Below are 15,843 nucleotides of genomic sequence, written 5' to 3' on the forward strand. Positions count from 1 at the left end.
TCCCCAGGAATGACCTGGCTCTGTGATTGTTGATTTGTGGCATGCCCATCTCCCCCACTGAAGGCTCCCAACAGCGTAGCTCAATGCAATACTCCTAGCATCCTACACAGGCCTGGCACACAATAGGTTCTCAATAAATGTTTGTGGAAGAAACCGATGAGTGCCAGCTATGTGTCCAGCCTCATGGGAGGTGCTGAGCCTAGGAGAGGGGGCGGTGTGAGCCCTATGCCTGCTAAGGCCACCGCATCATCCCCTCCCCAGCGCCTACCCCCGTGTAGCCACCCAGGCTCCCCAGCTACCCTCCTCCTCTGTGTTATTTACATTGGAACAGACTGAAACATCACGTGAGCATCAGAGCTCCTGTTCTTTGGGCCTCTAGATAATTATCTGGGCCTTATTAAACCCTTAATTACCCAAACAGCTAATCAGATTCTTGAATATAAGGACTTTCTCGTCCCAGGGTTAGAAGGTAGAGGTCAGTCATCTGCAGGATATCCCTGGGCTCAGCAAGGTAAGGACAGGCCCCATCCGTGTAACTCCCCCCAGACTGTCTTCTCCAGCCCCGTCATTTTACAGATGAGAACTGTGAGGCCCAGAGAGCAGAATGGACTTGCCTGAGATCACAAGCAAGTGGGTGGCAAGGTCAGGGCTTGGATCTATGTCCCGACCCCTGCCTGGTGCTCCTCACCTGACAGGAAGCTACTGAACATTGAAATCTTCAGATGCTGCAGGACTTAGGCCAGAAGATCTGAGGGGCCTCCTTGGGTTCCAGCTGAGGCTGAGGGAAGACCATGGAGATCCTGCTTTGCAGGAGCTCAGGGCTGAGCTGGGGTGACAGGGTAGGGAATGAGGATCTAGGCATTTTCCAGGCAGAGACTTCTGATCAAGGAAGATGTGTGAGCAAAGGATGAGCTGGGGACATCAGAAGACACTCATCTTGGGTGGGATGGATTAAGAATACAGTGAAGTTCAAGCTGTGATCTTTGGGACTGGGGGTGGTTGCGGATTGAGGGAAGGCTTCCTGGTGGAGGAGGCAAAGGCTGAAATTAGGACTTGAGGGATCAGCAGGCTGTGGATGGGTAAGAGTGTGGGGAGGGCATTCTAAGAAGGAGGGACAGCCCAGACAAAGGACAAGCAAAGCCAGAAACAAAACCCTGGCATTGACTGTCCCAGAAACACTTACATGACCCTGTAACCCCAGGCTGCTTAGTATACTAAAAGGGAAAAAAAAAATTGTGCAGGAGTAGCCTTAACAGCTGGCAATAGTTCTGGCCTGGGACTGGAGAGACTGAGGTGATGCTGTTTTGGGGCTGGAAGATAGGGCTGGGGCTGGAAGAGACCTTACCAAGCCCCTTCCATCTCTGTCACCCTGGCACTGAACTTCTTCACACGACCTCTGGACATTTTCAAAGAGGTCTGGCCTTGGGCATGCACGAACCCCACACATGCCCATGGTGCATGAATGTGTGTGTTCATAGGGTTTGAGAAAACACTAAGACTGATTGTGTTTAACCCCAGACAGATCTTTAAAAATTGAATGGGATAAGAGAGAAAGAGATCCCGCTTTCATTTAGCAAAATATGGATTGTAGGCCTCAGTGGTCTCCCTCTTCTCATCCTTCAGGTCTCAGCCTTAAATGTCAGACCACACCACCTGACATGCCCTAGGTGAGCATGCAGGTGCTCACGCACGTGCACACACACACACACACACACACACACACTTTATCCCACTCTATTGCCTCTCTAAGATTTAGGAGGAGCAGGACTATCTCTGCCATGTGTACTTTGCGGCCCAGTCTGCCGGGCACATAGTAGGCACTCAATAAGTGTGAGGTGAATGAATGAATGCAGGTATGGGCTCTGGCCAGGGAGGCGGCCCCAGTAGGTACCCATCTCTGTGGGTCCATAGAGCCCTCAGTGGCCAAGCCTGCTGTTAGCAGGAGCCCAGCTGGAACTCCCCTTCTCTGGGTGACAGTGGCCAGGGCAGGCCCTGTGGTCCCTCCTTAATTCTTTTCAGCCACAGCTCAAACCTGCAATAAACACCTGGCCTCTGCTTGGGAGAATTTCAGGTTTTGGTAAGTAGGAGAGATGGATTTCTGGAGTCCAGGGATGGGGTGAGGTTTTTCTGGATACTTGAAGGGCCCGGGGAGGTCCTTATTCTGCTTTCTACTCACTGCCTATGAGACCTTGGGGGTGTGCTTCAGTTTCCCTTCTGGTGTGGCAATCTCAAGGGACCTTCAGGAGCTGTTAGCTGACATTTCTGGAAGTGAGACTGAGCGAACAAAGGGGTAGATGCCCTTGGCTGTAGTGTCAGCGTGGGGGAAGCAGAGGTCTCCCCCATTCCCATACTGTCATGGGAGTTCCCAGTCCCCTGCGCAGCCCCAGCATTGTCTGGCACGGAGCTGCACTTGAACTTATGAAAAACTGCAGCTGAACGTCCCACCAACCCCATAATGGAGGCTGGTCAGAATGCATGATGTTTACAGATGGGGAAACTGAGGCTTAGACCTGGAAGCGACCTTCCTGGGGTGCCCTGGAGGCCCTGTGGTTAATCTGGACATTCTTTGACCCCTCTGGAAGTCAGTAGTGAGGTTTGCTGAACTGGCTGGGGGTCAGAGGCTCCTGGATCCCCAAGAGAACAGGAGGCCTGTTCTCCTCTGGAGCATGGGAGGTCCCCAGGGCAACCAGGGTCTAGGAGGCACTGCACCCAATTCTGGCCCCACAGTACAGGTGGAGCCATGCTGTGGATCCTGTTTCTGGCACTCTGTGGCCTGCTGACCCACACCCGAGCTGATCCCGGGGCATTGCTGAGGCTGGGCATGGACGTCATGAACCACGGTGAGTTGGTGGGCCTGGGTGTGGGGTTGGGGGCAGGTAGCATGTGGTGCCCACTCCTGTTCGCATGGCCTTGAGCATCCCATGATCCTCAAAGTTAGCAGAAATGATACTATTCCTCCAATTTTACAGAGGAGGAACCCGAGGCCCAGAGAAATTGGGGTGACTTGTCCAAGGTCCCTCTACAAGCTGGAAACAGAGCTGGAAATCCTGCTTCCCTGGAGCCTCTCCTGGCCCTGACAGTGGGCCTGGTGGCCATAAATGGGCTGTGGGGGAGACAGACAAGAGCCAAATCCCAGCTCTGCTAACAATGTGCTGTGTGACCTCAGGCAAGATGTTACTGCTCTGTGTTACTGTTGGCTCTTCTGTAAATGTAAAATGTAAAGAAATGTCAAATAGGGTGATTCGTCCTTGCCTGGGCAGATCAAATGAAATGCGAGATTAAAATCTCCTGGAGGGACTTGAGTAAAAGTTCTTTGCCACCACCTAGCTCGATGACTGCAAGGGACACGAGGTCACAAGCAAGTGCCAAGGGCTGACTCCAGCCTGGTATTTGGCCTCTCTGGGAATCAGCCTATATGGTTGTGCAGGTGTCTCTGGCATGGTGCCACTCGGGGTTGGGGCCTCCAGGCCCCGGCAACCAGCAGAATCTGCATCTTCAATAAGCTCTCAGATGAGTTCCCTAGTTGTGCAGCCCTGAGAGTGGCTTGGCCACAGGATAAAGTCGACACTACAGCTTGGGTTTCAGTCCCCCAGGAAACACCCCCTGCAGACTGCTCCAGTCTCTGTCTTGTCCCTCCTGCCCTCCAGCCATGCTGAATTTCTCACTCTTGACTCACCATGCCACCTTCTTCCCACTTCTCCACTTTTGCATTTTTTGTGCCCTCTGCCTGGAGTAGCCTTCTTTATGTCTTTGCTTCCTGGTGAAAATTCCTATCCCTCCTTCAAGGACCAACTGGAATGGCACCTCCTCCTGGAAGCCTTCCCTAGCTCTTCTCTTCCTGGCCCGAAGCTCTCCTGTGGCTCCTCCAGCTGTCTCTGTATTATGGTTCTTGTCACTTGTTACTGTTATTGCTGGTGACTGTCTCCCTCATGAGGCTGGAGGAAGGCAGGAGCTGGGCATGTCTCCTCTCTGGGTCTCCGGCTCACCCAGCCTGGGGCGGGGGGCGGTGCGCAATGACTATGGGCACAGAGTACTGCCACATGTGAGAGGCCTGTGCCTGGGATGCCAGAAAGGTTGGCCCAGGACAGGAAAGCCATGGGGAGCCCAGCTAAGTATCTCTCTGGGCACTGCCCCCCTTCCAGAGGTGCAGAGCGCCATGGATGAGAGCCACATCCTGGAAAAGATGGCAGCTGATGCAGGGATGAAACCCATCAAGGGCATCACCAAGTGAGCAGGAGAGGGGCTTCGGGGGTGGCAGGGTGAATGCTGTACCCAGGACCTAAGATGGCAGGAGGGAGAGCTGGGGCAGGGTTGGGGGCAGGGCCTGGGGTCTCTTCCTTGCTTTGCTATTGGCTTGCTGTGTGACCTCGGGTAGGTCACTGCTCCTGCCTGGACCTCAGTCATCCACTGGAGACAATTCCTGCCTCTTATGAGCAGGGTCATTGGGAAGAGGAAGTGAGGTTGAGAAGTCAAACTCCAACTCCCTGAGTGCAGCAGGGGCTCACTGAATGCATGTGAAACTGAATGAAAAGTTCTCAAATGACAGAGCCAGAAAGGTATCAACCACCACCTAATGCTGAGGCAAATTGGTTCCATTGCAAGTTCCCAGTGGGATTGATTGGTAGAGGCTGCCTGGAATGACATGCAGGGGAGGGTGGGCTCTGAGCACTCTGCATTGAACAGACATAGATATAGACTGTGGCCTATTAATAATGTCTGCTGAGAGCTCAGGAATGGGGATGGGGTGGGATTTAGATGTGCCATATTTTTGTTATTCTGGATCTCAACTGGTGGTTCTCAACCAGGGGTGACTTTGCCTCCAAGGGACACTCAGCAATGTCTGGAAACATTTTCGGTTATCAGAGCTTGCTGGAGTGGGTGGGTGGAGGTGAATCTTGTGCCTCTCATGGGTAGAGGCCAGGGATATTGCTAAGCATCCTGCAAGACACAGGATAGCCCCCACGACAAAGAATTATTCTGTCCAAGATGTCAACAGTGGTACTGTTGACAAACCCTGATCTAAGCAAATCTCCCCATTTGGCAATGGGGAAACTGAGGCCCATAGAGGGGAAGGGCGAAGCCCAAGGTCACACAGCCAAGTGTCCCGACTCACACATGTATTTCTGACAAGTAATTCTGTGTACAAGCTGGTTCGTGTCCAGCCTTTGTGTTTCACAGTGGCCCGACAAGGCAGGCTTATCCCTGTGACATGGGATGGGAAATTTGCCCAAGAGTTCCCAACAAGGTGGTGGAGAAATGGGTTAAGGGCCTGGGTCTCAACAATCTGGTTCTCACTGCTGTGGATCTCTATCCCTTCCCAGTGTGAAAGTGAAGGATGTGCAGCTGCCTGTCATCACATTGAACTTCATCCCTGGGGTGGGCATCTTCCAGTGTGTGTCCACGGGCATGACCATCACTGGCAAGAGGTGAGTATGGCAGAGGAGGGGAGGAGGGGAGGAGGATGACCTTGTCTTACACAATGCGCACACTCATTGAGTACCTACTGTGAACCAGCTGCGTGCTGTGTTCTGAGAAGGTCCATATTTGGTTCCTCCATTTGGTGGGAACCAGACCTGAGCACAGATGATCACAGACTGGTGATTCACGTAGGACAGAGGAAGCACTAGCAGTGTGTGGGGAATCAGAAAAGGCTTTGGGAAAAAAAAAAAAAAAAGAAAGAAAGAAAAGGCTTTGGGGAGATAATGAGAGCTGAATAGGGTTTTAAAGGACGTGTAGGAGTTCACCAAAGCAAGAGGGAACAAGAAAGACTGCTTTGGTGCCCTTGGGCAGCTCCCATCCTCTTCTCTGCCTGTGGGGGTGGTGCCTCACCCTTTCCCCTTCCCAGAGCTGCTGAGACCCAGAGCAAAGAGGAGGTAGGGATAGTGGCCACAGTGGCAAAGGTGTCCATGATGCCTGCTTGCCCTCCCCTCCAGCTTCATGGGTGGGAACATGGAGATCATCGTGGTTCTGAACATCACAGCCACCAACCGGCTTCTGCAGGATGAGGAAACGGGCCTCCCTATGTTTAAGAGCGAGGGCTGTGAGATCATCCTGGTCAGCGTGAAGACCAACCTGCCTAGCAAGTGAGGGGCTCTGGGTTGGGGGTGGGGTGGGAGCCACCCCTGCCCAGCAGCCCACTTCCTGAGCCACTGTACTTCCTTAGTCACGTCCCCATATGTCCTGAGCCTAACTGCCTGCCATCTGTGCCCTGTCCCCATCTTCTGTGTCCAGCATGCTGCCTAAGGTAGTCAACAAGTTCCTGGATAGCACCCTACACAAGGTTCTTCCCAGCATGGTGAGTGCCCAAAGCAAGCCTCTACCCACGTCCATGGGGGTGCTCAGCCCCGGGGCTGGCAAGTGTGTCTTCTTGTGGGTGTGACCCTCACTGACTGGCCATAGCGGAGGAGGATTCTGAGGCTGTGGCTGGCTCAGGAGGAGAAAGTGCCTTGATCATCTAGTGATGTCTGCCATGAGCACCGAAGGAGGACATAGTGGCCTGCACACCACAGCTTGTCCACCTGCCTTGATTACCATTTGCTGGGGAACACGAGTCCCCGCTGATTTTACAGGCTGTGGTCAGGAGCTCTGGGCTCTGCCCCTGACTCCCTGTGTGACTCGTGGGCTCGGTTCCTCTCTAGTCCTTGTCCCTCCAGGGCTCTTGGGTCTCCCCATGGAGTATCATTCAGCTGTGAGGAGTGAGGCCCTCCACCAGGGGCCCCCTCAGCCCAGCACCTTCTCTGCTTCCAGATGTGTCCAGCCATTGACGCGGTCCTGGTGTATGTGAACAAGAAGTGGGCCAACCTGAATGGTGAGTAGCGCTAGCCGTGCCTCGCTCCCACATGGAGAACATCAGGATGGCTGAGTTTTGAAGCCCCCGCTCCCCATTCAAGCACCTGCTCCAGGCCCAGCCTTGGGACTGAGGAGGTCTAAGGTCACAGTGTCTGTCTATCCCCTGACTTTCCAGATGGGAAGCCTGGGGTTCTTGTCTTAGTCCTCTACCCAATCTTCTATCCATGATCACCCAGACTCCAAGGACAGCAGCCATGATGGGCTCACCCGCAGACCTTCCACCCTGAATAGTAATCCTATAGTGATGACACCTGACTCTTTTCTTTGCCAAAGGGATCTACCGCCTCTGTTATCTCGAGGTTTAGAGTGTTCCCTAGTGGGGTGACAGGAAAGCGCAATGGCTGGGAAAGAAGAAAACTGGCTCATGAGCTCAGCAGTGTGGCCTGGGACATTTTACTCCTCTGAGCCTCAGTCTGTGCATCTGTCAAACAGAGCTGAGAATCCTGATCACACCAGTCTATTGGGGGGACTGAGCCGCAACGCCCCTTAGGAAACTCTCAAGCTCTGTGCCTGCAGAGCAGTTCGGGGGAGTGGGATTCGCAGGCCAGGCACTATTGCCTCCATTCCACAGATGAAATTGTTGAGGCCCAGAGATGCTGAGCAGCTTGCCTTGGGTCACACAGAGGGCCAGGGTTCCTGGAACCCCAGCCAGCTCATGTGTCAGATGGTTGGTGGCAGTGTCTAGGACCTGTCCCCAAGTGGCCACCTCTTTGAGTAGAACCTCCTCTTGAACAGCCCCCATGCCCGTGGGTCAGATGGGCAGTGTCAAATATGTCCTGATGTCCATACCGACCACCACGGCCAGCTACATCCAAGTGGACTTCAGCGTAAGTGCCAGGGGGGCCACTGGGGAACTGGGGTCTCACCAGCCTGCTTCTGCCAAGGAAGTGGCTGGACTGTGGTGTGGAGGGGGGGAGGTCCTTCAGGCCCTGGCAGACCGGGCCCACCATGAGAGTGTTCTCTGACACCAAAGCCTTCTCCCTCTGTCTGCTCTCAACATGAATCCTGAGTTCTGAGCTGACTTCCAGGACCTCTGACCCCACACTCACACCTTCTCTAAGGTGTGCTTCTCCCAATGAGTGGTCACCAGTTGTACAGATGGGAACACTGGGGCTCAGGGGAGGCAGGACTTGGCTAGGGTCTCACTGTGAGTTGGTTGCAGAGTTGGGTCTTCAGCCTTTCTCACCCAGGTCTCCAGAACTCCAGGTCACTAGATGAGATGCCTCTTCCAGGAATGGGCAGAAAATTCCCACAATACCAACTCCCTGTGAAGTCTTCCTCCAGTGTGGTTGGTCTTCCCCCACGTTGTTTGCCATTTACCTCCTTCTGAGAATAATCAGAAAACACCTCTTTGTAATGAGCACTCTAACTCAACAGTCAGATTAACTGGGGTTACTTAAACAATCCCATGAGCAACCACCCATGGCATAGTAACTGATTCTCTTATCCTCATGGCCTTCAGTTACCCCTCTGTACACTGAGAGGATAGCCTGCTCTTGGCTCTACCATCTAGTGACTTGCTGACCTGGGGGCTGGTTTGAGTGCCGCTTAATTTGGAGGACAGAGTCTTGCCCCCAGCCACAGTCCTTCATGGCCAAGGCTGAGCATCTCTTTCCCTGCTCCCTCCCACAGCCTGTGGTGCAGCAGCAAGAGGGTAACACCATCCAGCTTGCTGATGATGGGGAGGTCTTTGAGTTCCCCGAGGACTATGCTGAAGGTTCCTCACAGCTGCTGCTTTCGGCCACCTTCCTCACCGCAGAGCTGGCCCTTCTGCAGAAGTCTTTGGATGTTTATGTCCAGGATACGAAGGTGAGCTGCCCTGTAATTAAAGTCCCTGCCTGGTGGATCTGTTCTGAGAATTATCCTGGGGTTCTGGGCAGCGCCAAGACTCGGAGATCCAGGACTTATTTGGGTTTATATCATCAGGTTGCCCCAACACCCACCATCTCTCTGTCCATGTAACCACCATCTACTCATTCATCCATCCAACTGTCCATGCAAGCAGATATTTATCCATCAGCCTACAACTCTCATGCACTGGCCATCAATCCATCTTCTTTTTATCCAGTCATCAGTCACTCATCCATTCATCTCGCTATCATGTATTCATGCCCTAGACTCTATCCTTCAGCTAGCATCCATCCACCCTTAATATCATCCACATCTAGAACAGGATCTGATTCTACTGAATAAGTAAGTCTGTACATCTGTTCTTAACTACCTACTCATCTACCCAGCCAACTCTCCATTATCCTTCCTCCTACTCCTCTATCCATTCATCCATCCTTCCATCCATCATCACTGATCCATCCATTCATCCTCCCATTCATGCACCCACCATCCATCCATGTACTTTCTGATCCATCCTTCCACCTATCAATCCATTCTTTATACACTTTCCCATCCATTTATCAGACCATTCCACATCTTCCCATCCCACTCATCTTCCCATCCATCATTCCTTTGATACCTCCACCCATCTGTCCACCTGCCCATCTATTACTTGTTCTCCCACATAAGTGCTCATCCAACCATTCATACATCCACTCAGCACTCATTTGTTGATCCATTTCTCCATTCATCTATCCACTCCCAAATCCATCTGCCCACACTCCTCTCATACATCACATTCATCCATTCTCCCATCTGTATGCCACTTTTTCATCCAACATTTCCTCAGCATCTGACTTTGTCCTAAGAGCCATGGACATTGGGATATGTAAGCCACAGTCTGGTCTACCCAGGAGTTCCTTATCTACTTAATCACAGAGTGATAATATGATGATGGAGGGAACCTCAGAGTGCTTACCTCATAGAGTCAGAGGAGGTGTCTGTTAGAATGGGTGGGGGAAGTCTTCAGAAATCCTAATCTTGCTTTTATTTTACAGATTGGTCAGCTGCCCCCACAAACCACAAAGACACTGGCTGCCTTCATCCCTAAAGTGAGTGCCCTGACTCCCTATGATCACCACACCTCCCCTGCCCCATTCTCCTGTTGAAGGGACAAGGGATTTGAAAGGCAGCTTTTCAAGGCCACGTTTCCCTTGTCTGGTGTGAAATCATCCTGACTTCTCCATAAAGTACTCTTTGGGTCCAGCATAGAAACAGTTCAGCTTTTGTGAGTTGTACTTTCTGTGTCTGATAAGAGCCAGACTGCTTGTTTTGCCTCTTTTATTTCCTGATAGACACATCCCAGCCCTTGCAGGTCATGTTTCCTGTGTCCAAGGTAGCAATCACCTATTTCATGATGGACTGATAAGATGTCTGTCTGTCATGATGTCTGATAAGAGCCAGACTGCTTGTTTTGCCTCTTTTATTTCCTGATAGACACATCCCAGCCCTTGCAGGTCATGTTTCCTGTGTCCAAGGTAGCAATCACCTATTTCATTATGGACTCCTGGTTTCAACAGACACCCCTCGTCTGAGGGTGGGCCTTGAGGAGAGTGTCCTGGTTTCTGTAGGTAGCTAAAGCCTATCCCAAGCCAAAGCCGTTGATGACTCAGATCAGGATAAACAAGCCCCCCAAGGTCACCATGAAGACAGGAAACAGCCATCTGCACCTCCATGGCACCCTGGAGATGTTTGCTGCTCGGCGGCGGGACAAGGCCTCTGTATCCCTCTTTCTCCTGGAAACTGTGAGTAGAATCTGTTTCCCATTTAGGCCCTACCTTCTGGATATTCAAAGCTGGAATGTAGGATTTTAGTTGATAGCCAAGTAATGGATTAAAAGATCCTTAATTAATCCCAATTATGTGATCCTGATCCTGGGAGGTGTCACCTGATGTCTGATCCTTGGCTCTGCCACCTAACCTTTGAATGGCTAGAAAGATCAACAAACTGAGAGTCAATAGTTGAATCCTTTCTTTCTCTCTCCTCCCTCCCTCCCTTTCTTCTTCTTCCTCCCTTCTCTTTCCCCTTTCCTCCCTCCAACATTCATTAGCATCTACAAAGACTGAGAAGAGTTCACCCAGGGCAATATGGGAACCTAGAAAGATCCCAAATCTAGATGAGGAAATCACAGAGGACTTCCCAGAGCAGGAGTTGCCTGAGCTATGTTTTGAAGGTTGAACAGGAGCTGGCCAGGGAAAGGGTTGATGCTGGGGAGGCTGCTAATGGAAGACACTCCAGGTAGAGATCACAGGATGTACAAAGGCTGGAGCAGTAACATGGCGTGCACAAGGACCAGTAATGTGCCAGATATTTTTGAGATTCCTGTCCTGGGGCAGGTACAGAGAAGATGGGGAGCCTGGGCTGGGGGCACGAGGAGACTACTGGACTCCGTTCTTGAAGGTGGGCTGGGCAGAGAGGAGGACCACTGGTTTGCCATGGGGTGGTGCTGTGAAGGTGATAGAGCCCCTGGTTTTACCAGCCCTTATCCCACTGCCTTCTTTCTGCTCTTGCCCCATCCACCTCCTGCCAGCACTTCAACCTGAAAATCCAGTACTCAGTTCATGAGAACCGGCTGCAGATGGTCACCTCTCTGGACAGGTAGGAGTCTGCTGCCCATCCTGGTGCGCCTGTTCCTGCATGGGCATCACCAACAGCACTTGGTTTTCTGCTCTAGGTTCTTCCTGGCACCGGTTCCAGAACCATTCGGGTTCATCCAGCATGGTCCACACTGCCAGGCTGCTCTGGCCATATGCCTTTTCTAGAATCCCCTAAGCTCCCCCTCATCTGCACGATCTTTTCTCAAATCTTAGCTTGGCACTCAAGGCCCTTATCAAACTCTCCCACCTCTGCTCCCCCTGTTCCACTAGGCTCTTGCACAGTGAGTCTGATCATGGGTCCCTATCTCCTCTTCCACTGATAGACTTTTGCCTGTGTCATCCAAATGCCACCTGCCACTAAGCACCCCCCTCAAATGCCACCTCCTTCTGGAAACCTGTCCTTCTACTAATAACAGCTAGCATTTATAGAGCTGTCTATATGTGAGGCACTGGCTCCATACATTATATTCATTATCCTACTTCAACATCATGCTTTCACATCCAGTTACTCATTACTTTTTATATTTGTCTTAATCTTTGAGCTGACTTGTCTCAGTCTAGGATTCTTTTAGCACAAGGAACAATTCCAACTTAACTTGGAATTCCCCAAAAGGGAATCTTTGGGCTCACATAACTGAAAACTCTAGGGGTATATCTTAATTTCAGACATGGCTGGATCTTAGGTGCACAAAGTCCTCAGGATATCCCTCCTCCTTTGGTCTTTGCTGTCCAGTTTGTTGGCTAAATTCTCTTGCCAGGTGGTGGCAAAGGGACCCCAGCACCAAGAGAGGCCTCTTGTCCAATAGTTCTCACTGTTATGAAGGCTCTTCTCATTGGTTTAGCAGGGATCACATGATTCCTAAACTAATCACTGACTCCAGAGATGGAATGCTCTGATTGGCCAGGTCTGGGGCTCTGCATGTCTTGGCATGAGAGTGGAAATGGGAAGATCTGCTACTGGTATAGAGAACAGAATTTGAGACGATAAAGTTGCCAGATGACCATCACATTGCCTGTTGTGATGCCATCATGTATTAGTGCTTACTGGAGGCTGCGCAGGGGAGGAGGGTAGTTACATGAAGAGTCCTAATCCTGTGTCCTGCAAGGATATGAGGCTGACTCGTTGGGCAGCAAACCTCTGCATACCTGGCCTTGGCCAACAGCACAGATATGGCTGGCGGTCTCAGAGGGGAGAGTCAGGAACAATGAGAAAAGGAAATGTTTTGAGCCGTGAAACAAAATGGGCTGTGATGAAAGGTGATGAGTGTCTGTCATAGGGACCATCCAAGCAGGGGTTTATGAGCACCTGGTCTGAAGGCCGTACTGGAACTTCTGCACCAGGGAGGGGTTGTAGGTGTTTGAGATCCCCTTTATCCAGGGCCATGAGTGTGGCTTTGACTGTCCTGCCCGCTCTTTGTCCCCCCACAACCCCATGCAGATTACTGAGCCTATCGCGGAAGTCCTCATCGATTGGTGCTTTCAATGTAAGTATCTCAAGTGCTTCTTTTCTGGTCTGGTTTGAGGGCATGACTGTGCCTATTCTTACTTGCCACTGCAGGGGTGAGCCCTGAAAAGGAGGTCAAGTGAATAAAGCAGCTCACTGTAGGACTTGGGGCAGCTGATTTGCTGTGTCACTCTGGGAAAGTCATTTAGCCTCTCTAAGTTCATCTTCTTCTCTGGATAGACTCTGGACATCTCCCTGGATTTATTTTATTTTATTTTATTTTATTTTATTTTATTTTATTTTATTTTATTTTATTTTATTATTTTTCCTGGATTGATTTTAATAACACTGTCATGCATAGTAGCAGCCTGGACTGGCTTGGTTGGCCCAGCTATCATTTTTATTAGTCTCTGTAGCCTCAGGACCCAAGACAGAGCCTGACCAGTAGGCACCGAGAATAATAATAACAACAATAGCACTTCCTGGGCACTTCCGCTGTGCTTACCCAAACTTGCTAAATCCTTCTGCATAGGTACTATTATATTCCACTTTCACAGATGGGAAAACTGAGGTACAGAGAAGTAGTGAATGAATGACTGATTGTAACTGCTGAGTTTTCTGTAGGAGCAAAATGGGGTCCATAGGTCACCCACTGTGTCCCAAATTCCTCCGTGCCTGCACCATGACCCAAGGCCCATATGTCACTCAATAGGGACTAAGTGGAGATGTAGGTCCTCAGCCTACAGTCAGACAGGGTCCAGTGCAGTTTTGATGCTAGGTGGACAATCTGATGTCTCTATATTCATTCCTGTGGTCTCCAGACCCAGCTGAAGTGAGGGCTGCAAAACTCTGTTGAATTGAATTGAACAATGGGATGTGGGTATGCTCGCCTTCCCTCTTACCCCCAGGAGAAGAAACTGACTGACTTCATTACTGACTATCTCCGAGAAGCGTACGTCCCAGTCGTCAACGGTGAGGGCTCAAGTAGGCTTTGATTTTGTTGGTGGCAAGAAGCGCTGCAAACGGGAGGGGATGCCACCTGGGTGGTCTCAAAGCACCTTCATTGATCCCAGATACAGGAGGCGAAGAGGGAGTGGGTGGTCATTGCTGGGTCTTTGATGTCTCAATGTCACCTGCTTGGGGCCAAAGGCCCCTCCCACAGTTTGGGACCCTTGGCTTTTTTTTTCCTTTTATTTATTTATTCATGAGAGACAAACACAGAGAGACACAGGCAGAGGGAGAAGCAGGCTCCTCGAGGGGAGCTCAATGTGGGACTCGATCCCAGGACCCCAGGATCACGACCTGAGCCGAAGGCAGCTGCTCAACCACTGAGCCACCCACGCGTCCAGAATCCTGGGCTCTTGACCCCATACCATGAGTCAGATCTTGGTCCAGACCTGGAATGTGAATATGTGGAGATCAGGCTCCTGTTCTCTATGCCTGGGCAGCTGGCAGATGTCATGAATGAGTCCCTGTGCTCTTTCCCCGCTGCTCTGTTCTGGGCGGCCAAGGAGTGGCTTAAAGGAGTAATCAGTCAACTGCAGAGCAGCCACCTAAAATGACTCTGTGCTTCTCAGATGTGCTCCAAGTCGGGTTCCCACTTCCGGACTTTCTGGACATGGATTACAACCTGGCAGAGCTGGACCTAGTGGAGGTGAGGAAAGGAGCCAAGGAAAGGAGTCAGTCAGTATCTTTGGCCAATGAGTGATGAGCCAGAGCCTGCCTCTCACAGCCTAGAGGGAGGAGCCTTGAGAAGGGCAGGGGCCATCAGTTCAATCCTGCCACTCCCTTGAGCAAGACCCTGCCCCTCAGAACCTGGGCCTCCTTTGGCCAGGGGCTCCCTGGGTGGAAACCTGAATTCGGCTACTTTCCTTTTCTGGCACCCCAGGCAAATAACATGACTTTTATCTGTTGCTTAAAATAAGGATGTTAATATCTGTGTATCCACCTCAGAGAGCTATTGAGATAATTTACCTAAAGTCATACAGTAAGTGTGTAATGAATATTAGCTTTTCGTCGCATGCCACGTATTGTGCTGGGGGTGTTAAATGTACATTTTTCTCGTTTGATCTCTCCACTCTGGGAGGTAGGGATGCTGTCCCTACCTGACCGTCGAGAAAACTGACGTTAGAGACATGAAGGGCCACACGCAGGTCTAGTTTATCCTCTGCTCCTACACACCACCCTGGCTTCCATTTCCCGGCCACTGACCTGAGCCATCACTTCCTGTGTGGAGGGTAGCCCCTGCCCATAGTCCCTCACCCCACCTGGCCCTTTGTTTCCTTCCAGAATGCTCTGGTCCTGAAGTTGAAGCTGAACTGACCAGGGCAGGATTTGTCTGCCAGCTGCCCACACACCACCACCCAGCTGCGCCCTCTGGAGGAGCCCCATCTGGAGCCCGTGGGCCCGGCCCCCTACGGCCAGTGGCCTCCTCCTTTGATAAGGAGTGAGCAGGAAAGGCCTGGGCTGGGCCTTGGCAATAAACAGGAGAAAGATCTTCATGAACATCTGATGGTTCGATCTCTTTATTTGTAGTAAATTGACATCTGCCTCAAACTTGCCCTTCAGTAAATTTTGGGGTATCAGACCAGCTTGGGGTCTGAAGGATGCTGGTCACAACCTGGGGGGCAGGCATGGGCATATATGAAGTGCTTGCTGAATGCCATGCTCTGGGCTTTACTTGTACTATCTCATTTCGTCCACTGAATCACTCACGCAACCATGGCCGTTCCCACTTTACAGATGAGGAAGTAGAGGCGCAGGGCTAACTCCCTTCACCAGGTCACACAGCTAGCAAGCGGCGGAGCTCCTCTCAGCCCATCTCAGCTGCTTGCCCCACATCTTGTGTTTAGGATGGCCTGTACACAGGGAGCCCGCAGAAGCCCAGTGTGTTTCCTGGAACTCTCCTGAGTCAGCCAATCCAGTCCTCACAACACTTGAGGAAATGTGAGGACTGTACCCATTTCATGGATGAGGAGACTGAGGCTCAGAGAAGTAGAACATCTGGCCCAAGGCTACCTGGCAAGTTAGGGGACAGGGCTGGCATTGGAATTTGGGTTCTTG

General features: G+C 51.4%; 1 protein-coding gene across 1 annotated transcript; it reads left to right on the forward strand.

Annotated features, from left to right (window-relative positions):
* The first annotated feature begins 2,740 nt into the window (after positions 1-2,740).
* BPIFB6 (BPI fold containing family B member 6) lies at positions 2,741-15,285 on the forward strand. Its single transcript, XM_077874081.1, has 15 exons — positions 2,741-2,840; positions 4,143-4,227; positions 5,322-5,426; positions 5,934-6,083; positions 6,232-6,295; positions 6,748-6,808; positions 7,585-7,676; positions 8,482-8,658; positions 9,738-9,791; positions 10,311-10,484; positions 11,270-11,337; positions 12,775-12,820; positions 13,689-13,752; positions 14,358-14,434; positions 15,070-15,285. The coding sequence occupies exons 1-15, from the start codon at positions 2,741-2,743 to the stop codon at positions 15,100-15,102; spliced, it is 1,350 nt and encodes a 449-aa protein (XP_077730207.1). The 3' UTR covers positions 15,103-15,285.
* Positions 15,286-15,843: the final 558 nt, after the last annotated feature.

The sequence above is a fragment of the Canis aureus genome, chromosome 26 (assembly GCF_053574225.1).
Source record: "Canis aureus isolate CA01 chromosome 26, VMU_Caureus_v.1.0, whole genome shotgun sequence".
Lineage (NCBI taxonomy): Eukaryota > Metazoa > Chordata > Mammalia > Carnivora > Canidae > Canis > Canis aureus.